Raw genomic sequence first — 24,301 nt, forward strand, 5'->3', positions numbered from 1 at the left:
AAATCCATGAAATGAATAACTGAAGTGCAGCATTTGTGGCTTTACTACATGGCAATGTTGATTCGAAGTCGATTCATTGATCATCGCCTCCAGATTTTATGACAACGTCATTTTACAAATTAGATTAGATCTCCACCCAATGACCAGGTATGAAACCACGATTCAAAACAGTCAAGGTCGAGCAACGAACAATCCGAGATTGTGCAGGCGGATAGAATGAAGTGCCCAACGCTCGGTGGTTGTGCGACGTATTGCGTCACCTGCGTCGTGGCTTTCGGTGCCACTGGCACAGGGTCGCTGGTGGCGATTTGGGAGGGCAGACTGAGGGAGGGCGGAGACGAGGCTGACGACCGGCGTGTGAGAGACGAAGTGAGAGCAGACGGAAAACAAATATTGGACACGTTTGGCGAACTTGACGTACGTGGCCACAAGTTTGGACGCCCCCCCCCCTCCTTCCCCGTCTCACTTTTCCTCGCACCAACCGTCAGCGGACAGTTGACAGTTGAATCTGGAGGGATTGCGATGCCCTCTGACTTAGTCGCGCTTTTCTGCGAGGATCTCGACCTCAATTTGCCCGGATCGCCTGGCTTCAAAGGTAACAACTCCCGTGACACCTGGCATGGTGTTTGTTTTTGGCTTAATACCTGAAGTGGCAAGCCCACCTCACACCGGTCAAACCAGTTTAGGGCTATTTGACTGAAAACCAATGCAGTTTGGACAAGGGTTGACCCACAAACATAAGCGTGTGATCTGCACGAAGCCCCAAACAAGCCTTCGGCAGGTAGATTAGCGTATGACACTTCATAGCAAGGAAAGTAGCACGACTGTCAGAAGTAGGAACATCTTTTCCACTGTTGCATTTTATAACGACTAATGAATTCATGTGAGCAAGTTCAAATCAACTTGGCATTGTAGTAAAATAAACATTATAAATCACGGAGACTGTAAGTTTGGTGAAAAGCTACAGAGGTCAAGTTGATAACACCACATTTTTCTATCATTGTTGAGATCAAAATTGTGATTGGCTGACTTATATTGACGCTACATACGTCTGGTAAGATTGTGTTTGTTGTGGTAGTGATCTCTTAAAGATATTTTTTATGATTATACTAGTGCAGCGTGTCCTACCGGAGATAAATTCCTTGTGTGTTCTACATGGCAATAATGATCAGGATTCAAAGTATTTCACAATTTGATGAATTTAGAAGAAGTAATATTCTTTCTTATAATTTTATCGTTTACTTGCCTTTATTGTTGGGCAAGTTGAACCCAATTAATGAATTGCAATGTTAAGATGGACTTATTTGACATCTGCTCAAGTACCACAACTGAATATTTATTTTTGTGATGGGCCTGCAACCAAACTGAGTGGCCCCTCGATTAAACCTCCAACCCCCAAAACAATTGTCCTTCCTTTTTATTAGTATTGCATTTTTTGTGATCACAATTTTGTTTTTACCAGCCCAAAATGCCTATAGACATGAAATCCAAAATTTGAAAAATGATACTAGGAAAATAAAGAGAATGAATATGAGAATATGCAGAGAGGGGACAACTGCGGTTTTAAATTTAAATATCTCCAATCACTACTCAATGGGCCGCCCGGTAGTCGAGTGGTTAGCACACCGGCTTCACAGTGCAGAGGTCGCCGGTTCGCGTCCCGGTCCGGCCTCCCTGTGTGGAGTTTGTGTGTGTTCTCCCCGGACCTGCGTGGGTTTTCTCCGGGTCCTCCGGTTTCCTCCCACACTCCAAAAACATGCATGGCAGGCAGATTGACCACTCCAAATTGTGCCTAGGTGTGAGAGTGACTGTTGTATGTCTTTGTGTGCCCTGTGATTGGCTGGCAACCAATTCGGGGTGTCCCCTGCCTCGTGCCCGAAGACAGCTGAGATAGGCTCCAGCAACCCCCGCGACCCTAATGAGGAATAAGCGGTACGGAAAATGAGATGAGAGACTATTCAATGGAAGACATGTCTTGGTTGCATGGCTTTTTACTACATGATGCTACTGGAGAGTAGGCCAAATAATTTGTTTTGTCCATATTAAAGAAAATGTCCTACATATGATTAGGAAATGTGAGGTCCTGTTTGGCCACCCAGTATCATCAGTGAAAAATTGTGGCCTCCTCCAGCATTTGATGCTACCATCCTTTCTGTATTTATATACATAAAACTTTGTGGACAAATGATTTTAAATTTCCTTTTATTTTTAAGTGTTTGCAGTATCACGTATAGTGACAAGTTCTAATTGCTGATGCAAATTTATTGATGTGTAATTGCTCCGGAAAATAGCCTGTGTTGTAGACGATTAAGGTGATGCCACGCCCAGTACTGTGTGCGTGTGCTTTTGTAAATGATATCTCCAGCCGTTGTGTCATATTTGTTCAAGTCGGACTAAGCAGGACTTCACTGAAGGCCTAGGTGTGAAATGCACAGACCGCCACTGATATACATGACCTCGACAAGCGTTTTGACATGCGTCAAGAGTAAGTCATAGGCGGACATAATGGTAATTTTTCATTTTATATAAATGACTTATTCTTTCTGCGCATACATATATATATATATATATATATATATATATATATATATATATATATATATATATATATATATATATATATATATATATATATATATATATACAGTTATATCGATATTCAAGGGAGTCGGAAAAAATATCGATATAACCGGGACTATCGATATATCCGATATCGATATAACGAGACTTTACTGTATATATATATATATATATATATATATATTAAATCGGTCCGTGGTGCAAACAAGGTTGGGGACCACTGCTTTAGCCCAATTAAACTCAATTCCGAACGCTTGCTGAAATTGACAAAAATGGGAGCAAAATATTTTTTTTGCTATCATTTTATGTAGTTGAACTTAGTTTATAAAAACATAACAGACAGTTTCAATTAGTCATTGTTTCTTCTTTTCTTAAACACTACACTACTTTATGTAATTTACCTTTGTTTATGCAATTTTGTCTTTACTTTATTTTAGAGAGCCACACTGGCCAACTATTCCGCAATTAAAGACAACCACTAATACTACTACTGTATCTGCAAATAATAGCGTACTTGTCATGCCTTAGTCATGCCTGGATCCTGGTGTTGTCATCAAAATACTCACCAGTGGTTTTGCCTTCTCATGAGGACAAGAATGTGCGAGTGCATAGACGAAAGTCAAATGCTTTAAGGCAGGCAGTTGTTACACGACAATGTAAATTGAATTTCCTCTAGCGTCACAGTGAACATGGTGAATAACTTTGAACCCTTCTTAGATGCCATGCCACACTTATTTACCATAATTTAGTTGTTATTACTGAAATGAATGGCAAATATTCTGCACTGGGGGCTACTTCATGCCTCTAAATGCTGAAGGTTTTATCAGAAAATTGTTATTATCCGATAATTTGAGGTGAGGCAAGAAAATATCAATTTAAAACCAATTCCACAGTAAATGTTAGAGCGCCAGAGCTTTTCGTGTGTTCTGTGAAGTTCTTGATTTCAAAAGCAACTATCTCTTAAATAGTTTTCTTCTATTGACACCCAACCAAAGGCTGGTCAATCATTAAAGGGCTGCCTGCACAGTGCGTGTGTAAACCCTGTCTTAAATCACTAGATTAATATTGACACTGTCACGTTAAGCAAACTCACGGGCATGTGCTTCAAAATACTTGATTTCCTAGAAAAGTTATTATCTGGTGTTGGGGGTTGGGGAAACAAATGAGAGTAAATCCATCAGATTTTTCCTGCTGCTTATGAATGATTCTATATATTCTGGCCATCAATCTGAAAAGCATTTGGAATGTTGTTTGCTTCGGAAACGTTACTCCAATGTGTGACACGTTGGTCGGCTTTAACAAACATTTTGCAATGTGCCCTCATCTAAACAAAATAGCATGTGGAAGCGATCTAGGCCTAAACTGACTCCATTTGGTGCATCTGCTCACATTGTTGAGCCTTTTCCTGTCAAGGACATTTTCACTGACTAAGATCTCCACATACACATATTTGTATGTGTATGTGCCATGCAATCGCTTCTCAGCGATTCCAAAAGAGTTTTTCCTTCAATGAAATGCTCGTCTTATAGTCCTAGCAGCGATGTTTTATGCCAGAGAAAGTGGTGGGCATGGCTCACAATTGCTAGCTTCGTTTGAATGTCATTGATGTAATCATTGACTTTCAACAAACCCTAATAAAAGGCAAAATATGACCTGCTCTGGTATTTACTGCACACATATGACTTGGTTTCAGGCCTGCGTTTTAATATACGAGTGGTTTAACCTGTTGTGGAATGCTTGGACAATGTGTACTCTACAAAGGAACTTTGAAGGAAACACACAGTTCCTTTGCGGGATGCTAATCCACATTGGATTCCGTTAGAGGCTGGCAGAAGACAGGAAAATTGTCCATTGCCTGTTTTTTATTTTCCTTTTTTGTTTTGAACAGGTAATGTTTGTAAATGAAATTGGCTGGACGAGGAATTTTTCATGGATCTTTTTGCAGGAAATAAGAAATGGTTTTCAAATCATGCAGCGTTTCAATTATCAAGGTTCCACCGTAGAAGTGTATCTTATTTTATAAAATTGTTTTATTCAACTAAATTAGGCCACCAGACTGTGATTTGAGCTGGTGGTCAGGGATTCTGCCTTCAGCGTTGCCCGTTTTCTCCAGGCCACCCGCTGCATATTTTTCTTTTGGGAGAAATTACTTGCTTCTGCAAATAATCATATTATTTCCCTTAATTTGAACATCAATCAGTCGGACGGAAAGTATTGCTTTGGAGCAAACTGTGTCTCTGTGTTTTTTTTGTGTTGGATCCACAACAATCCCAGCTCCTCGGTTCAAAATAGCTGTGTTGCGTTTTATGCCATTTGTAAGCAGCCCCGAGTTGGCTAACGTGTATATTTGCTATGTTCACAAATGTCTGTCCAACATGGATGAAATATTCCCATCATGTCTTTTTCCAATCGTCCGCAAAAAACCCTGAGCGGCTGTGTGATCTAACATCGCAGCGTTGCATTTCACTGCACATCTGACGTTAAGGTTCTTTTATTACCAGATGAGAGGCTGCAGTTAAGGTGTCTTCACTGCAGTCCAATATTCCTGTCTTGAAGTAAAGCCTCATGTCGAGATAAATGGAGATAAATTGAGAAAGGTGGAGACTCATCTAGTGCTTTCTTGAAACATCAAAATCGAATACAAACACTGTTGAATCAAAGTTTCAAACAGAACTTTCCCAATAATAAAGATGTATTTTTCTAAACATGTAATGTAATTGGAGAAAAGTGAATTTGACAAACCATTAGAGTGAAGATTTCTCAGAAGTGAAAAAAAAACAGCTGTAAGCGCAACTATACTGGGCAATTAAAATTGTTAAATAATTCATTAATTAATTATTAATTTTAATAATTTATTAATTATTAGTTAATTATTTGCCCACTCCCCATTAAAATGGAGACGGGTTCATTGTGGATGTGAACTTGCATTCATGTTATATTCACTGACCATAATGTTGCAAAATAATTCCAAAGGGAATAGTTTTTTACTTTTACATTAATTAACCCTTTCATGCACCATTAATGACAACCTACAACCCGATCAGATGATAATCTGTTCAGTGTTGTCATCGCTGTCCCTAAAAAGGTTGAAATCTATTCAACATAGTCACTTTCTCCACTTTATAAAAAGTGCCATTGTTAATTTGCTTTTTTTTCGTGGATGTAGAAAAAAAAAACTTTTTTTTCTCACCAAAACAGATCTGAGATAATATTTTATGGCCACATCACAATGACCACTAAAAACAGGAAAGATCGATAATGAAATGTTGCGATATTGAGCCACATGATTGTTCATTGTATTTTGTAATTTTATTTTACAGCTCGCTCGAATTTCAGAGGACATTGAAGTCAAATTTAATTTTGGTAGAAAAACAGTTGCTTTGAGGTGCTTTGGAAAAAAATCTTGAATTAGAATTAATCAAATGCTTGTTAGGCAAAGAGACTCCTTTGTTTGTGTGACCAATTGTGTACAACTGTTTTAGAACATTGATAGTTCTGTAAAATCTCAATGTCAAGGGCACGGAATATCTGTTCTTGGGTTTATTCCTTTAGTTGGCCACACTTTATGAAGATTTATGCTGTCTTAAGATGTCTCTCGAGACATGAGACCTTTATTTTGTTGTAAAGCAAGTTCTTTCATTATGATATGATATGAGATACCTCACGGCCGTCTTGTTAGCTGCCATATTTCAATCCCACTTTTTTTCCTGTCAACTGTCAGGCAAGTGAGATGTGATTCAACAGCCCTGTGGGCATTGCAGTGCAAATTGTAAAAGTTTAAATTAGTGTGTTGCACTATTGTTGACTTGTGATGCGATAACCATCATCAAGATAATATTGTTTCTGTTTTGAAAAGCCAAAGGGGCAGGGTGTGAACTGTCCCACCTTCCACATACAAAATTTAGGAGGCTGCAGGATTGGTGTCACCAAAGAGGCACACACTTTGCGTAGGAAAAAATCTCATCGTATACCATCCTTCGCCCCTTCCACCCAGCTATTTTTTCATCCGCATATCATCACCTTCATTGTAAACCACCAAATAAAACTCACAGACCGTGAATACCAAACTGAGACCTAAACCAAACTAGATTTTGTGAGCTGTTTCATGACTATTGCTCTCTGTCTGTATGTCTGCTTACTCTGCAGCTGCCAGCCTGGGGACTCAGAGGATACAGGCTAATTGAGAGCTTGTACTTGTGATTCATATTCCAGTGCCAATAATTGAATCATTAATCCAAATGATTCGCTCTTGACTAGCTCAAAAGCGTGTCAACACAGACAAACGGCACATCTGTGAACACATTCTAGTTAAAAACAATTATAGTTAAAAAAATCGCCTTCAAGCTGTGTGTTACAATCTCGAGCCAACTTGACAGTTGGGCATGAAAAAGCGCAAAACAGGATACATCGCTGACTAGACTGAACTGAGTTGGAATCACAGATGGATATTACAAAAGCCAATTCCAGATGTGCCACCACAATGACAATAGGGAAACAACCATTCATGCGATGGCTTCTTTTTGCAGTTTTGCATACTGCTATGTTGTTGACAATTTGTTATGCTTAAAACATGAAGCTGCTCAACCAATAAACATGTACGAAAGCTATTGCAATGCTGGAACATGAAAGCAAATAAAGGCCATTTAACATTGAAATGACAATTAAAGCCAAACATTGGACTGAGCCACAATTTTGGAAACAAATATTTGTTGGAAGCGGGAGTGCTGGAAGCTTTCATGTTGCAGCAGAGATTTGATTGCACTCTTTTTTTGAGGCGGTACACTACAGCATAACCACATTTGCTGATACATGTATTTAATTGTCGCACTTGGCATACCGTAGTTTCATATGATGTCAAGATTGACATTTACTATTCAAGTACAGTATTCATTAGCTAAATATTTTATTGTAATAAGTAATAATAATAAATAATCTATTGTTTGCAACAAGCAGCGGCTGACAAAACCCGTCAATTATTGTACAGAACTTTAAAGGAAGACAAAAAAAAATGTTAAAAAAAATACTATGGCAAAAAAAAACCCAGAAAAAAACAGTGATAAATCCATCGCAGCTAAACAAATTCAATTCTGTTCAATGAATTTGAGCTATTTCTAATGTCTTCAATAAAACACACACAAAAACACACTGGTCAATGGTGCTTATAATTCCAAATTCACCACTGAAAATAGAGGGGCAGTTATTGTTGCCAAATATTGGTGCGGGTTGTAGGCGCCTCTGCGGATGGGAGAAGCAAAATTGGATTCCGTCCATTATAAAGTAAATAGTTCTAGTTAAATTGGATGACCGCTAACATAGCAAATTACACATCACACATCTAGACTGGGACACTTATTTATTGATTTAACTTGACAGGCGGTTCTGTCTTCTGTATGTCATCTTCCAGACGGACACCTAGTTGGATGTACCAGTATCAGTATTAAAACATGCACGAGCACTGCAAATCTTTTTTTTTTTTTTTTTTTAACCGGCAGCCACTGAAAAAATAAGAGCATGTTGGGTGCTCTGTCAGGCTGTGTTTGGAAATGAGTGGTTTGTTTATTTAAAAATTATTTTAGAAATTTAATTATTTTAGTTGGAGAAGCTTCACTTTTGGGCACTTTTGATTGTAATAACAGTAATAACAAGCACAAGTCACGAGTATCTAAATTAATTACTGCATAGCAGTATTTTATATACAGTCTTGGGTGGCCAGTAATAGGACTGAGGCAGATTGTTTTTTAGGACAGAGTTGATGCACTTCATGAGTTTTGCTTTTAAATACGTGTATTTTACTTTGAAAGGAATCTTCTTGGAATGTATGTCTGTGTAAGCTCTCAGTCGTACAGGAGTGGTCCATCGATAAAAAGGTTTCTTCAGCCGTCATCTGTACTTCTTTGAAGGTGTCGGACGTTTCACTTTTCATCCAAGAGAGGGTTCGTCAGTGAACTAAAATTTGCTAGTAGCCCTGGCCCATATATATATAAAAAAAAAAAAAAAATCCTCGTCTCACCCACCATGGGTGGTGTCTGTCCCCATTTCAGCTCGGGTCCTCTACCAGAGGCCAGGAAGCTTGAGGGTTCTGCGCAGTATCCGTGCTGTTCCCAGCACTGCGCTTTTCTGGACCGAGATATCCGATGTTGTTCCCGGGATCTGTTGCAACCACTCGTCGAGTTTGGGGGTCACTGCCCCAAGTGCTCCGACCACCACAGGCACGACTGTCACCTTTACCTTCCAGGCTCTCTCCAGCTCCTCTCTGAGCCCTTGGTATTTCTCGATTTTCTCATGTTCCTTCTTTCTGATGTTCCCATCACTCGGGACCGCTACATCCACGACAACGGCTTTCCTTTCCCCTTTATCTATGACCACGATATCTGGTTGGTTGGCCATTACCATCTTGTCAGTCTGTATCTGGAAGTCCCACAGGATTTTTGCTCGGTCATTCTCCACCACCTTGGGAGGTGTTTCCCATTTTGACCTTGGGGTTTCCAGTCCATACTCCGCACAGATGTTTCGGTAGACTATGCCAGCCACCTGGTTATGGCGCTCCATGTAGGCTTTCCCTGCCAGCATCTTACACCCTGCAGTTACGTGTTGGATTGTCTCAGGTGCCTCTTTGCACAACCTACACCTTGGGTCTTTTCTGGTGTGGTATATCCCTGCCTCTATGGCTCTGGTGTTCAGGGCCTGCTCTTGGGCAGCCAGGATGAGTGCCTCTGTGCTGTCCTTTAGGCCAGCCCTCTCTAGCCACTGATAGGACTTCTTGAGATCAGCCACTTCTGCTATGGTTCGGTGGTACATCCCGTGTAGGGGCTTTTCCTCCCATGATTGTCCCTCTTCCAGCACCTCATCCTCTGTTCCCCATTGACTGAGACATTCTCTGAGTACATCATCCGTTGGAGCCTTCTCTTTGATGTATTCATGGAGCTTGGATGTTTCATCCTGGACAGTGGCTCTCACACTCACTAGTCCCCGGCCTCCTTCCTTACGGCTTGTGTACAGTCTCAGGGTGCTGGACTTGGGATGGAACCCTCCGTGCATGGTGAGGAGTTTTCGGGTCTTAACATCCGTGGTCTGAATCTCTTCCTTTGGCCACCTTATTATTCCTGCAGGGTATCTGATCACTGGCAGGGCATAGCTGTTTATTGCCCGGGTCTTGTTCTTGCCATTGAGCTGGCTTCTGAGGACTTGCCTCACCCGCTGGAGGTATTTGGTCGTAGCCGCTTTCCTTGTTGCTAATTCGAGGTTGCCATTGGCCTGTGGTATACCGAGGTACTTGTAGCTGTTTTCAATGTCTGCTATTGTTCCTTCAGGGAGTGAGACCCCTTCAGTGTGAACTACCTTGCCCCTCTTAGTCACCATCCGACTACATTTCTCCAGCCCGAATGACATTCCGATATCACTGCTGTAGATCCTGGTTGTGTGGATCAGGGAGTCTATGTCCCTTTCGCTCTTAGCATGCAGCTTGATGTCATCCATGTAGAGGAGGTGACTGATCGTAGCTCCATTTCTGAGGCGGTATCCATAGCCTGTCTTGGCGATTATCTGGCTGAGGGGGTTCAGTCCTATGCAGAACAGCAGTGGGGAGAGTGCATCACCTTGGTATATGCCACATTTGATGGACACTTGCGTTAGACACTTGCCATTGGCTTCAAGTGTGGTTTTCCACATCCTCATCGAGTTTGCAACGAAGGCTCTCAGGGTCCTGTTGACCTTATACAACTCCAAGCATTCATTGATCCATGTGTGTGGCATCGAGTCATATGCTTTCTTGTAATCAATCCAGGCTGTGCACAGGTTGGTATGTCGGGACCTGCAGTCTTGAGCGACTGTTCTGTCAACCAGCAGCTGATGTTTGGCACCTCTAGTATCTCTACTAATGCCTTTCTGTGCTTTGCTCATGTATTGATCCATGTGTCCAGTTATCTTAGCCGCAATGATGCCTGACATGAGCTTCCATGTTGTGGAGAGACAGGTTATTGGCCGATAGTTGGAAGGAACTGCACCCTTTGAGGAATCCTTCATGATCAGGATTGTTCGCCCTTCGGTTAGCCATCCTGGGTGAGTCCCATCCATCAGCAGCTGGTTCATTTGTGCTGCTAGGCGCTCGTGGAGAGCTGTGAGTTTCTTTAGCCAGTAGGTGTGGACCATATCCGGGCCTGGTGCCGTCCAGTTTTTCATACCTGAGACTCTTCCTTGTATATCTGCCGCTGTGATGGTAACTGGTTTCTGTTCAGGGAGGTTGCTGTGCTCCTCTTTCAGAGTCACCAGCCATTGTGCACTGCTGTTATGTGTGACCTCCTTCTCCCATATGCCTTTCCAGTATCTTTCAGTTTCCAGCCTTGGAGGGTCTGCTCTGCTGTTAGAACCCTGCCACTGAGCGTACACTTTCGCAGGTTGTGTTGCGAACAGCCTGTTTATTCTTCTGGCCTCATTCTCTTTCGTGTACCTCTTTAGGCGACTGGCCAAGGCCTGGAGCCTTTGTTTGGCAGTTTCGAGTGCTTCAGGTATGGTTATCTGCATGTACCTCTTGGGTATTGGCCTTTTATTCACACCTCTCTGGGTCTCCGTCAATTGACTCACATCTTTCCGAGCCGCCTTGATCTTGGCCTCCAACCGTCTTTTCCATGGTGGGTAATGAATATCGTGGCTCTCATGGTTGCTCTTGTAGCCAAGCATGTCTAGGATCACTGATGCTGAAGTGTATATCAGCTCATTGGTTTCCGTGATCGTTCCGGTCGGGATCATTCTCAGTGCTGCATTCACAGTTTCCATGAGACTTTCAGGTGGTACTTCACATAGCCGTTGTAATTGGTGCCTTCGTTGCCCAGTTTTCATTCTTGCCATGATCTTATCTCTCAGGTCATTTGCTGCCTCGCTCAGCATTTCATTTATTGGGGCTGGCTTCCCAATCTCATTATTCATTGGGGCTTGCCTCCCAATCTCTGGTTGGACCTCTTCCTGTGATGTGGCAGCCTGGGGCCCTTCACCTCGGAATTTGTGTTGTACCTCATCAATCTCAAGTTGTGATATCAATTGCCGTTTGTGGATATTGGAACACTGAGCTACTAGTTGTTTCGTGGTCAACCGTGACTGTGGGTTTCGAAGTAACCATTCAGCCCCCATTCTCCGCATGTAACCCCTCTGACTAGGGTTGCTTGAGTAGTAGCATTCCAACAGAGCCATGTTATCGCATCTCGTCCATCTCCGCTTTGTTCCAGTAGCCCATTTTTCATCAGGGTGCTCTGGTTCCCCAGCACCTGACGCAGACCTTGTTTGGCCGGGCGACGTCTGAGCCGGCATGTCATTCCATTTATTGTCTCTCATCATTGTATGAGATAGGCATTAGCGTGAAGGGTCTTGCCCAATGACCCACACTGGATGATGTCATTGTGCTCATTTTCTCTGCCACAAGTGGGATTCGAACCCTCGTCTCCCATATGCCAAACCGATGCATTATCAACTGAGCTATCCACTGAGCTATATATATATATATATACAGTAAAGTCTCGTTATATCGATATCGGATATATCGATAGTCCCGGTTATATCGATACTATTTCTATGCACGCACGGAGAAAATTACATGCAAACAGGGTCGGATATATCGATAGTCCCGGTTATATCGATACTTTTTCGGACTCCCTTGAATATCGATATAACGAGACTTTACTGTATATATATATATATATATATCCATAGTGTCCAGATGTGGCGGTGCCAGGCCTCTGCTATGATAGGTCCCTGCACTAAGGGTGGGAGGAGCAGAGGACTATTTCCTGAAGCTACACTGATTATTTCTATTCTGATTATGGACTGATATATCTGATTATGGTCACCTCATCGGCATAACTAAGCCTATGTGGTAACGATCTCAGCAGTGTATTGTAAGCACGATCCAAATTAAACCTCACACCATGGCGATTTAGTGAAATGTTTTGCTGTTTTATAAAAATAGCTTCTTCTACTCCCTTTTCAACCCATCTATGTTCTTTCGCTAAGGTTTTAACTTCATTGTCGTCAAATGAGTGGTTGCTAGCTTTTAGGGGAACATGTACTGCAGATTGAGGCCCACTAGTATTATCCCCGCGATGTTGATGAAGTTTATCAAAATCGCCATATGCTCAGAAAAAGGTGTGCAACTGAAAATCTAACTTACATTATCTCTCTCCCAACATTTTTCGATATACACGCAAAAATGTTTGGATGTTCCGTTGTTTGTAATTTGAATGTTAATAAGTAGGGGGAGTGTCTGTATATGCCTTGTTTGTTGAGTTTTTTTGCATTTCGTGAGATTTGACATGTCATTATTAAGATGTTTTTGCATTTATGCAAATTTTAAAAATCGTATATACCCCTAAAGAACCCTTAGGGGTACGCGTACCCCCATTTGATATCCGCTGAATTAATTTGATTCTTCAATTGTTTCCTCACGAGAGTGCATTCATCTTGTCCGGTAAACTGTGTTGCTATGGAGCCCCTGGCAGCCATCATGTAGGCTTGGCTGTAAACATTTCAGGGTTGTTGCACAAGCTTTGCTGAAGACACCAGCCCCAATATATTGACACAGCGACCTAAACTTCGTGTGTCTAATTACTTTGCAGATCAGGCAAGATTCAAAACAAATCTGATAACTCTCTGACAAAATTCTGCTAACCTGTTGGGCAAGTTGAAGTTGAAGAAGATACATGGTTCCATAATTGTAGTGAACAAGTCAGGGTAGAGAGCGAGAGGTAGGTGGAGTGGAGGAGGAGTTTTAATCATCCCCAAAAAAACGTGCCACGCCTTAGTTGTCGGGCTAGTAAGAGCAAGCAGCAGGAATGCAAACGGAATGAGTGGGAGTGTAAAAGTCCTTCCAGTCACATGGTGAGTGTTGGGTTTTTTTCTTCATCTTGGACCTCTTAGCATAACACACCCCAATAAAGGTGTGATTATCACATAATGACTAGCAATATTTTGAGGTGATATTCTGTGTCAACTCTCCTGACACCAAATTGTTTCGCGAACGATGCTGCTTAAACCACCAAATGGCATATACTTCATTTTCCTCACAAGGACAACAAGCCTATGAGTGAAATTGTAAATCTGTTAAGTGAATATAATCATTGGGATGCAGTATTTGTCCAGTGTGGTAAGTAGTGTGAGTGTTTCGTCATGCGCAAATGAAGAATTGCGCTTTGTCTGCTTACAAGGCAACAAAATATTCAGCAGTTGTCACACTCTCAAAACATTCAGGGCCTGTGGAAACACTTTGAACAGTCCAGCCAGTGATGCGAGACCAGTGAGTGGAGGGAAGTGTACATATTTTCTGCCTGTGCGGTTGGCAATGTGTTTACAGGAAGGGCTGCCCACTTGGAGCACATGTTTCTGCATGTGCATTCTATGAGTGAGCCCCGAGAAGACTGGAGTTATAAAAGATAGAAACTGTGGGAGAATGTTTTTAGATAGGAGGTGGCAGGTATTGGAGCTTGGGAAGTGGGCAGCACCGCCACATTCGATTCCCTGAGTTTGCTGAATGAAGGTTCAGAATAAAGCTCCCTTTCTGGGAATCAGCATTCCCTGCTCATCTACTCTGAGCTCCAAGAGACTCGAGGGCTTTGGGAATTATGTTGGACAGACTGTTTTCAGTACAGTGAGACCTCAACTTACGAACTTAATTGGTTCCCAGACACAGTGTGTAAGGCGAAAAGTGTGTATCTCAAAAACAAAATTCCCATAGGAAACCATTAAAATGGAAATAATCAGTTTATAGTAATAATATAGTTTTATAGTTTTTTAACTAAATAAGCCTTATAGCTACACACACCATACCTCATTCTATGTATAATACATGTGCTATTGTATTGTAATGAAAGAAATACACTGCATTGTATCATAAAGTCACTTTATTTGCATTTGTGATGGTCATTGATGGCTTGATGGAATGGCATTGGAGGTCGAAGGTCAAAGGGACTTGCTGTTTGGAAATAGAGGCACATTACATGAGGACCATAATTAAAGAAATAAACTGTGCTGTAAAATAAAGTTTTATTTACCTTTTTGATGGTCGTTGATGGCTTATGGAAGGAGAGTCACCTTCCACTGTTGATAACTTAACCTGGTGCTGTTCGGTCGTGTGCTTCCGCCGAAGATCACTCCGCCAGCCGTGGTGGGTGTGTATTATGAAAATAGTGCTTATTATAAGGTTTAATTTTCAGAAATTTGAAGTTTGTAAGATAAGGTGTTTGTAAGTTGAGGTCTCACTGTATATCCCTAGTTTGGTTTCTGTATATGACTAGATCTAACAATGGGTGAGTTTAGCATCTAACCAAAGCTTGTGGCTCATCTGTAAGTAATTAAAGCAAGCAGTCGGAAGGGAAGAGAGTCGGGCAATTTTAATGGCTGCTCCATGTTTATATAATAATATTTGGATGATGAATCAGGCTACTAGTAAATGCATTGATCCAAGAATTGGAATGGTCAGGGGAAATTATTAGACAGCCCCGTGTTGTGTTAAGAGCTGTTTTTGTTCATGCGCCTCACTTGCTTTGACATTTTGATATGTGTTTAATATCATTTCACTGGACTCAAGTGGATACCCCTAAAGTCATTATTATTTTAGCTCTCTGAAACATATTGTTTTTGGAACAGTTTGCTTATGTTAACTACAATGGATAACACTCACTTGAGCTCAGAATGGCACCACGGTTGAAAATTCTTTTTTTTTTTAATTACCACTGTAATGGAACTTAACACTTGCGTGAGAGAAAATAACCACAAATTTAGTCAAACTACATCGTAATAATCAAATGACCCCCATGATGTTTGATCGGAGACACATTCCTTGTGTGTTCTCCACACTTGGCCAATAAAGATGTTTCTGATTCTGATTATATCATCAATGCTCTTAAATATGCAACATTTGTACCAGGTCTGTACCAGATCTGGTCCAGGCAGTCTCTGACTGGCCCTCACATTATCATGGCGGTCCAGGGGTTAGCGTGTCGACCTCACACTGCAGAGGTTGTGGGTTCCTGTGTGGAATTTGCATGTTCTCCCCGGGCCTATATGAGTTCTTACCTGATACTCCGATTTTCTACCATATTCCAAAAACATGCATGGCAGGCTGATTGAACACTCTAATTTGTCCCTAGGTGTGAGTGGGAGCATGTACGGTTGTTTGTTTGCGTGTGCGATTGTCTGGCAACCGGTTCAGGGTGTCCCCCGCCTACTCCCCAAAGAAAGCTGGGACAGGTTACAGCACCCATTGCCAACTCTTGTGAGAATAATCTATGAGGTCAAAGTAAAATGTGAAATATGGTGACCTTTTATGTTGAAGCGTGTGCTTTTATTTTAGGTGTGAATGTTTGGATGCTAGTTCAATCGAGATATTAGCAAGATGTATTTTTTTTTTTTTTTCTTGCAATGAAACCTGCCAAGATTTAGCAGGGGCGGGCCATGCATGTAACTCCTAGGCCTTCAGTCGTGTTACGTCTTAATCACTCCACAGCTGCGAGTGTGGTGTGATTCACTGGAGGATATTGTTGGCCGGAAATATTGTCATTAAACTGTTTGAAACGTGTGGATTCATGATAACCTTATGAAATTGCAATATGATTTTCTATTTTTGCTAGCTTCGGAGCAGTCTAACCTTAATAATGCCCATCGATTCTTGAAAAGTCCGTCTTGAAAATTGCTTAAACAGTATATCTGCAACCGAATCCATTTCTTCTCCTCCTTCAGCCAGTGTGGGTTGACAAAACTGCTATAAGATCAACACAAAAATGTATTTGCTTATGCAGCTTGCTTCAGATAGAGTATGCGACCTCTGGTCAGTATGCGCTTATCACGAGTGGCTCATGATACTATAATTGGCTCATGACTATTTGCTAGTCACATGATTGGCTAGTGACTAGCCAATCATAATTTGCGAAAACCCTGACGTTTACAGCACCTTCGAGCAGGCCTTGGGTTGCCAACTCGAACTCTGATTGGTTAATGCAACTCTTTCATCTTAATTGATTTTTATGCTCTAGGGCCTGCAGTACTGATTGTGTAGGGGTCCAGGTAGAATGTGATTGGTTGAATGCTTAAACACGAAAACACACATCTGGAAGCAGCACAACAGGGAAAAAGCAATGAAAGGAAGCTAAAAGACAATATGAAATTATTTAATAGGAATTCACGGACAAAATATAATTCACATTAGTCTGTGATTCAGAAATTTTTTCGCCCATCAGAGAAGGCTGAGATGTAGGATCATATTTTACATTGTCACATTTTGCAAGGTGGTGATGGCTGTTGCGGATCCTAAAAAGCAGGCAGGAGGGAGCAGGAGGTTGTGTATGTCAAATTGTATTAAAATAAAGTCAGCAGGAACAAAATGTAAAATATCAAAGTCTTCTAAACGGAAAAAATACAAAGTATCAAAAGAAAACCAAGATTAAAAATCCGCCAATGTGAAACAAACACTTGCACAGCATACAATGCACAATGCATACAATTGCATACAAAGCATACAATGACCCGACACCGAATGGTCGTGCCGGGAGTCCTTTTAACTGTCACTGATTGGGAACGACCAGCACCTGCGAGCGATACCCGTTGTTCGCCAATCCGAACGGGGCAGTCCGCCGCTGATCGGGACGACCAGCACCTGTGCAGGTGCAGGCGGGGCCGACAGCGCCACCCGTTGGTCACCAACCAGATCATGACATACATACTGTAGATCATACAAGCACTGGATATATCAAATCTCCCCATATAACAATTTATTGAAACAAGACAATCCCTGATTTACACAGTACACATATCACTTCTGATGTAATGCACTTATTCTGAAAAACAAACTTTACCAACTCCGTTAACAGACTTAGTTAGCCTTTTGATATGCTCATGGGTGAAATCCCCCTTATGCCTCTTTTGTATCCCTCAGAATTGGTGTATGACTTTCTGCCCGGAGAGCTGCAATTTTGTACCGCCACCAAGAAGAAACCATTAGCCATGAGCCAAACCAGTGGTGGAGAATCCGGGCCCCCTTCCGCTGCTATAGCTTCAGGTAGGATCTTTATGTTTTTCTCCTTTGAGCAGGATAGATTACGCCCAATCTCACAAAAGACATGTTAAATGCTGTACTTCATACTATCTTCATCATCCCATGCATTCTATTTTAAAAAAAGAAGAAAAAACACACTTATCTGCCATTATGTCAAAGTTTGAATTTTGATGGTTTGATTTCAGGCTGTGTTCAAAATCCTTCTCTTACTCCCTAATCAGTGTACTGTCAAGGAAATGTGATACGGTGATCGACCGTGAACTCCTTCATATTCAACACTCATCTTTGAGCCTTTGTTTTTGGAAGATCTGCATGTTTTTAAAAGTATTTTTGCCACCTGATAAAATCTTTTGTTGGTTACAATCCGTTGATAGTTTGTTCACCTGTGTTTTTTTGTGTTCTGTTTTGTTGGCAGTTCTTGAATACATCTCATGTACAAAGTAAATGTTTGTTTCAGTTTCTTGCCTGATGCCGCTCCTAATTTCACATCATCTACATTGCATTACAACTATCCAGTAATCGGTTTCGGACTGGGTGTCAATTATTCCGATTTTCCCAATTTGTGGTAGGGTTTGGTTCCCGTCTTCACAAATTGCAGGGGCTCGGTGTCCCTGCACGATTGATGTTTTCTGAATGCAAAACATCTATGCCCGGAGAAAACAATAGAGCGCTATGTGGTAGGGGGAAAAAATGGTTCTCCACTCCACTCCCACATTCTTGTCATTATTCTGGCAATCATGCATACGTGGGTCCCACAAAAACATGTCAGATGTGGTCAGAAGTAATTATACAACAGGTTAATAATTTTCCACGAGAGAAAATGCAGGATAAAAAAAGTTAAAGCTAAAGGAAGACATTTTTATTTCAGATTTCAAAAGTTGTTAACTTTATGGCCAATTTGATGTACACTGAACAGCTATTTGCAGTAATGCATATAGTTTAGGACAATAATAATCAGAATCACAATAATAATCAGAAATCACATTTGAAAACGTGAGACTTTGCTCCAGAAATGTAAAAACAATTGCACATTTCCTTCGCAAAGTGCTACTCCTAGAGGGAAACGCTGTCAAGCAGAAAAAATAAATGAATGATCCTTCTTTGAAGGCGTCGGACGTTTCGCTTCTTATCCAAGATGCATCGTCAGTTTGCTGACGAAGCATCTTTAATCCTTAACCTTTTCATCGATGGACCACTCCTGTACGACTGAGAACTTACACAGACAGAAAACATAAAGCACAAGTATAAAGTATGATGTCCCCTCCCCTCCCACTCAAGTCTAAAACACCTGACTGGATCTCCGAAAATCACTCAAAGCAGAGAGGCAAACGCTTGATAGCCTTTTGTTTGAGGAAACAGATGCCTCTTGACTCACTATTAAAACACAAGTCCCAATGCTCTTGAAAAAAACCACAACGATTCTGCCGTTTTAATGCAGAGTTGCCAACAAAGACTAATAAAAGGAAAACAGAACAATAGATACACATTCCTCTACAGCCGAGCCCGATTCTGTGGAAACAGTAATGTCTTTTTTGAAACATTATTTCTCATTCAGAAGGTGTCTCATGCAATGGAGTAGTGCCGCTGACTGCACATGGGCAGACTTCATTTGGGAAGAGGTTATCGCATAGCAAAACAGGCACCGTTCAGACATTAGTGCAAATTATGCTGACTGGGAGCCTTTTACTGAGCGAGTTGCTTGTTCTGTAGCCACAAAGGGACATAGGTCTTCTTGTGCCGGTCCCAAGCCCAGATAAATACAGAGGGTTGTGTCAGGAAGGGCATCCGACGTAAAAGCTTGGCCAAAACAAACATGCGTATCATACCTCTGAAGATGGAGGTTACTGATTCGCTGTGGCTACCCCTTGAAGGGAAAAGCCGAAAGGAACGGAAGAAGATTTCTCATTCAGTCACTATATTCAAGATTTCGTAAAATTGGGCTTTGCATTCACAAGTCGCGTTAGACTGAACATGGTAAACAGTTGAAAATGAATGGATGTCCCCCTGAGGAAGATATTGAAGGATATCGCCTTTCAGTGATGCGGTACAGCTGAAAGCTCACTTGCATGTTTATTTTGGTCCTGTATTAAATATCTTTGGGGTATTTCATTGGTTTTCCAAGCAATGTCAAAATACATGTTCCGCCTGATTGTGAACGAGCAATATTTGGTTGCTTTGACCTGACCCCTCCTTTCTGCAGAAGCAAGCACCTAAATTTGGGGTTGTTGTAGGCAAGAAATTTATATTATTAAATTGGAAGTCACATTTTTCAAGACACAGCTGAATGAAATGAATCAGAATCAGAATCAGAATCAGAATACCTTTATTCGTCCCGCAATGGGGAAATTTGCAATTTAATTTTCATTATGTCTGGATGGAGCAAATTAGTTTCAACGAAAATAATTTGTGCATTGTACAAAAGTATGCCAATGTTTCTTGTTCACACAATGACTCATTGAAATCAAATTAGCTCTGTCACTTTTGTGTGTGTGTGTGTGTGTGTGTGTGTGTGTGTGTGTGTGTGTGTGTGTGTGTGTGTGTGTGTGTGTGTGTGTGTGTGTGTGTGTGTGTGTGTGTGTGTGTGCGCGTGCGTGCGTGTGCGTGTGTGCGAAATAAAAAATAATAATAATTGTTGTGATTTTTCTGTGTTTTCCCTTCTGTCTTGTCTTTTTTTATATTGGGGCAAAAAAATATATATTTCAGCACAGGAAATGATTCAATGTGAGTGTGAATGTGACAGATTCTTTGTTCCATAAGGATACTTGATGATCACATTGGTCATATGAGTTGACACTATTGGACAATGTTTTGGTGGCATCCAACTTGTTCGTAGAATGAATAAATCACACTTAGACTCTACATTCTGGGAGCTTTTAAAACGTCAACTATTTAAACACAGACACACGCACACAACTAATTATTTCAAAATTAGTTTCCAGTCCTTCTGAGGCATTTTTTTTTTAAATAAACAAAACATCTTGCTTTTGGTTCATCAGAAACTTGACAGGTTTTTTTCTGTTCACTTTCAGGTGTAAATGCTCATTCGCTGTCTCATTTTTATTCCAGGAAGTTCCCTCTGAAGCAGGCAGGGTCTGCATGTAAAATGGTCTGCAGTTTTCTGCTTCATAGGTCAGAAGCTTGTTTATTTTGTCTGTGTGGCTACATTCAGTCTCAACCAGGCAAAAAATACTTTTTAACTGGATTCAAGCTCCATTGCCATGCCACATTTTGCTATTTTTTTTAACCTACATCATTTTGTAATGAAAAATGATTTTCTAGTTCTAAATTGGTGATTTTTTCCCAAATATTTCCACTTTTAGATCAGATCTACTCATTTAATATATATATATATATATATATATATATATATATATATATATATATATATATATATATATATATATATATATATACTTACATATACACATATATATATATATATATATATATATATATATATATATATATATATATATATATATATATATATATATACTTACATATACACATATATATATATATATATATATATATATATATATATGATATCTCCAGGCGTTGTGTCATAAATTATGGTATTACGAGGCATATTTGTTCAAGTCGGACTAAGCAGGACTTCACTGAAGTATATATATATATATATATATATATATATATATATATATATATATATATATATATATATATATATATATATATATATATATATATACTTCAGTGAAGTCCTGCTTAGTCCGACTTGAACAAATATGCCTCGTAATACCATAATTTATGACACAACGCCTGGAGATATCATTTACAAAAGCACACGCACGCAGTACTGGGCGTGGCATCACCTTAATCGTTTACAACACAGGCTATTTTCCGAAGCAATTACACATCAATAAATCTGCATCAGCAATTAGAACTTGTCACTATACGTGATACTGCAAACACTTAAAAATAAAAAGGAAATTTAAAATCATTTGTCCACAAAGTTTTATGAAGTCCACCAAGAATATGCAATCTTTAACAAGATTTTACGCTAAATTACAAAATGTCAGTTTAATATAAGAAAAACAACAAGACGTTCACAAAACGAACTATTTGTTGAAAATAAAAGTAAACAAATCGTTTTCATTTGTTCTTGAGAATAGGCTTACCTACATGCAACAGCGAGTTGTCCTCTCCTTCAGCCATTGTGGGTTAAAAAAGCGAGTAGATATACTTGGTTTTTTTGCTAAAGTTCCCGGGTCCGCTGAGGGCTGAGGTAAAGTGAGTATCCAATCACAGGACGCGTACGTCATGTTCAACGCGAGCCCCTCTAGCTGGCCTTACTGTGCCAACTCGTGATCTGATTGGCTATCGCAACTGTATATCAACTACATGTGCCCGTTCATGTACAGCGGACAGACGCCCTCACTGTTGATTCTGAAGGCGTCGGTCAGATTTCATACAGCCTGGCGACACAAACTAGCTGAATTCTGATTGGATTAAAAACTCTGACCTAAAACTACAACACTGAAAGGAGCATAACCAAATGGATATAATATAACATCAAGAAAACAGTATGTAGAATAATTATATATATATTTAGAAAAAATACTTTTTTAATGAAATTGACTTTTATTATAATTATGATAATGATGTCTGATTATGTTAGGCCAGCAGAGAAGGCCTTGCTGGCCCTGACGGCCCACCACTGATATATATATATATATATATTTTTTTTTTTTCTCATGATACTTTTGTTTTTCTTTTTTCCAGTCGCATGATCAAATATTACGACGGGCTGTTGTTGGTATTTGTCTGCCATTCACTTATACTGTATATGATAACGTCACTGGGAGGCAGTAGAAGTTTGCGGCGCGGTGGAGGCTGTATACTATTGGTCTGAAAATAAGTGTTAAAGTGTTTTTTTTCAAGTATTCCAATTTTGATGTGTTTTTTACGAATGTCATTGCGGGTGAACAATAATATTACAGTACGTTCCATTTACCATATTTATCCTAATGTAAGCCAAATCACTTCTATAACGTTACACTTGCAAGAAGAGATGCACTGATACCACTGTTCACAAGTATGAGAACAAATGCTCTCTCTCTCTCTCTCTCTCTCTCTCTCTCTCTCTCTCTCTCTCTCTCTCTCTCTCTCTCTCTCTCTCTCTCTCTCTCTCTCTCTCTCTATATATATATATATATATATATATATATATATATATATATATATATATATATATATATATATATATATATATATATATACCATACATAACATACATAACATACATACATACATACACCTTTCCAAACAAAAAGTAGATAAAGACACGATATATCAAATAATTGCTCTTAACTGTAAAAAAATCTTCAAATCACTCGTATGTCAAGGCACCACTGGACAAGTATGAGCATTTAAGTTCCAGGAAAAATTGGAAGCATTACATGGAATGATATTAATTTTCAATTATTTGCACTGTAGATGACATGCCCTGCTCTATGACCATGGATCGCCCCCGCAGTGCTTTTTCCACCTCTTCCAGTTTGACCCAACAATGCAGTTCTTCGTCCAGTGACGCTGTTCACTGTAGCAATGTCGACCCAGAGGACATCAGAAATTGCAAGGCTGTACCAGAGAGCCTTTGTGCTGAAGGTGGGAGTACCAACGGCAATGAGGTTGGAGGAGGGTTAGGTGCCACATCCCAGGAGGATCAGTCCCATCAACACATGATGCCTCCGAAGCGTCGCACCGAACTGAACATTTCACCGCCTCCGCAAGACTTACTTAGCGATAGTCACATGTCCTGTCAAGCAGAACCATCGTTGGACTCGGAGCACAGCAACAGCATCTGGATGGAAGACTCTCTCTCGAACTTTAGCATCATGAGCACAACCTCCTACAACGACAACACAGAAGTGCCACGGAAGTCACGGAAACGAACCCCACGACAAAAGCCGGGGCTCAAAACTTTGCTTAACAATGAAGCCAGCATGGATGTTTTTGATGCGGACAGTGCCAAAGCACCTCACTTTGTCTTTTCCCAGCTCGGCACGGACAACAAGACTGCACAAAAAGGAAGGTTTGTACAACCGTCAATGTCGTGTCTATGACAACAGCTCCTCACTAAAGTTATTCAGTGCTGCACCCAATCAGTGACTCAACACAGCTATAAACAGTAGTAACTACTGTTGCCAACTATGAATTACAGTGGTTCTCTCAAAGGCCAAGGATAAGCAGTGCCGATTAAATAAACAGATACAATTCACTCGCTTGATTAGAGGCATCAACATTGCTTAGTGAACCATGGCAATTATGGAGCACTTTGACCACTGATTGTTTTTAGGTAGGTTGATACTTTATTGATCCCGTCGGAAATTCTGGTGGGAAATTGAAGGCATTGTCAAGGTTGTCAGCCTTGGCCATTGTCCAGACCGCAATCAGCTGATCTTAAGAGTGCTTGAACCTGGGTGTCAGGGGGAAAAAGGAGGCCCAATTAGGGCTAAGAAACTCAGTTGAAAGTAACATTGTAAAGTACAGTCGGATACAATTTTCATTGCTTACAGACCGTCTTTTTGTTCATTAAATTTTATTCTTTATCCACTTATATTTTAGTTACTTCCTTATTTAGTTTCTCGATTTATATAGTGCTTAAGACGTGTCACCCGTGTGTTTACGCCCTATTGTTTCATGAAATATGAAAAGTTGAAGTAC

At 40.5% G+C, this 24,301-nt stretch overlaps 1 protein-coding gene across 4 annotated transcripts in view; it reads left to right on the plus strand.

Moving 5' to 3' along the window:
- The first annotated feature begins 257 nt into the window (after nucleotides 1–257).
- nfat5b (nuclear factor of activated T cells 5b) overlaps nucleotides 258–24,301 on the plus strand; it is a 35,822-nt gene continuing 11,778 nt past the window's right edge. The window contains exons 1-4 of one of the 4 annotated variants that reach the window (XM_088992493.1): nucleotides 13,427–13,443; nucleotides 17,492–17,614; nucleotides 20,678–20,740; nucleotides 23,072–23,669. In XM_088992493.1, the coding sequence (XP_088848619.1) occupies nucleotides 23,077–23,669 (593 nt within the window). In that variant the 5' untranslated portion in view covers nucleotides 13,427–13,443; nucleotides 17,492–17,614; nucleotides 20,678–20,740; nucleotides 23,072–23,076. Of the gene's footprint in view, nucleotides 596–13,362; nucleotides 13,444–17,491; nucleotides 17,615–20,677; nucleotides 20,741–23,071; nucleotides 23,670–24,301 lie in introns of those variants that run through there. The other 3 variants (XM_088992491.1, XM_088992490.1, XM_088992492.1) reach the window with 3 other exon arrangements.

The sequence above is a fragment of the Hippocampus bargibanti genome, linkage group LG03, assembly GCF_051943395.1.
Source record: "Hippocampus bargibanti isolate YZ-2025 linkage group LG03, ASM5194339v1, whole genome shotgun sequence".
Taxonomy (NCBI): domain Eukaryota; kingdom Metazoa; phylum Chordata; class Actinopteri; order Syngnathiformes; family Syngnathidae; genus Hippocampus; species Hippocampus bargibanti.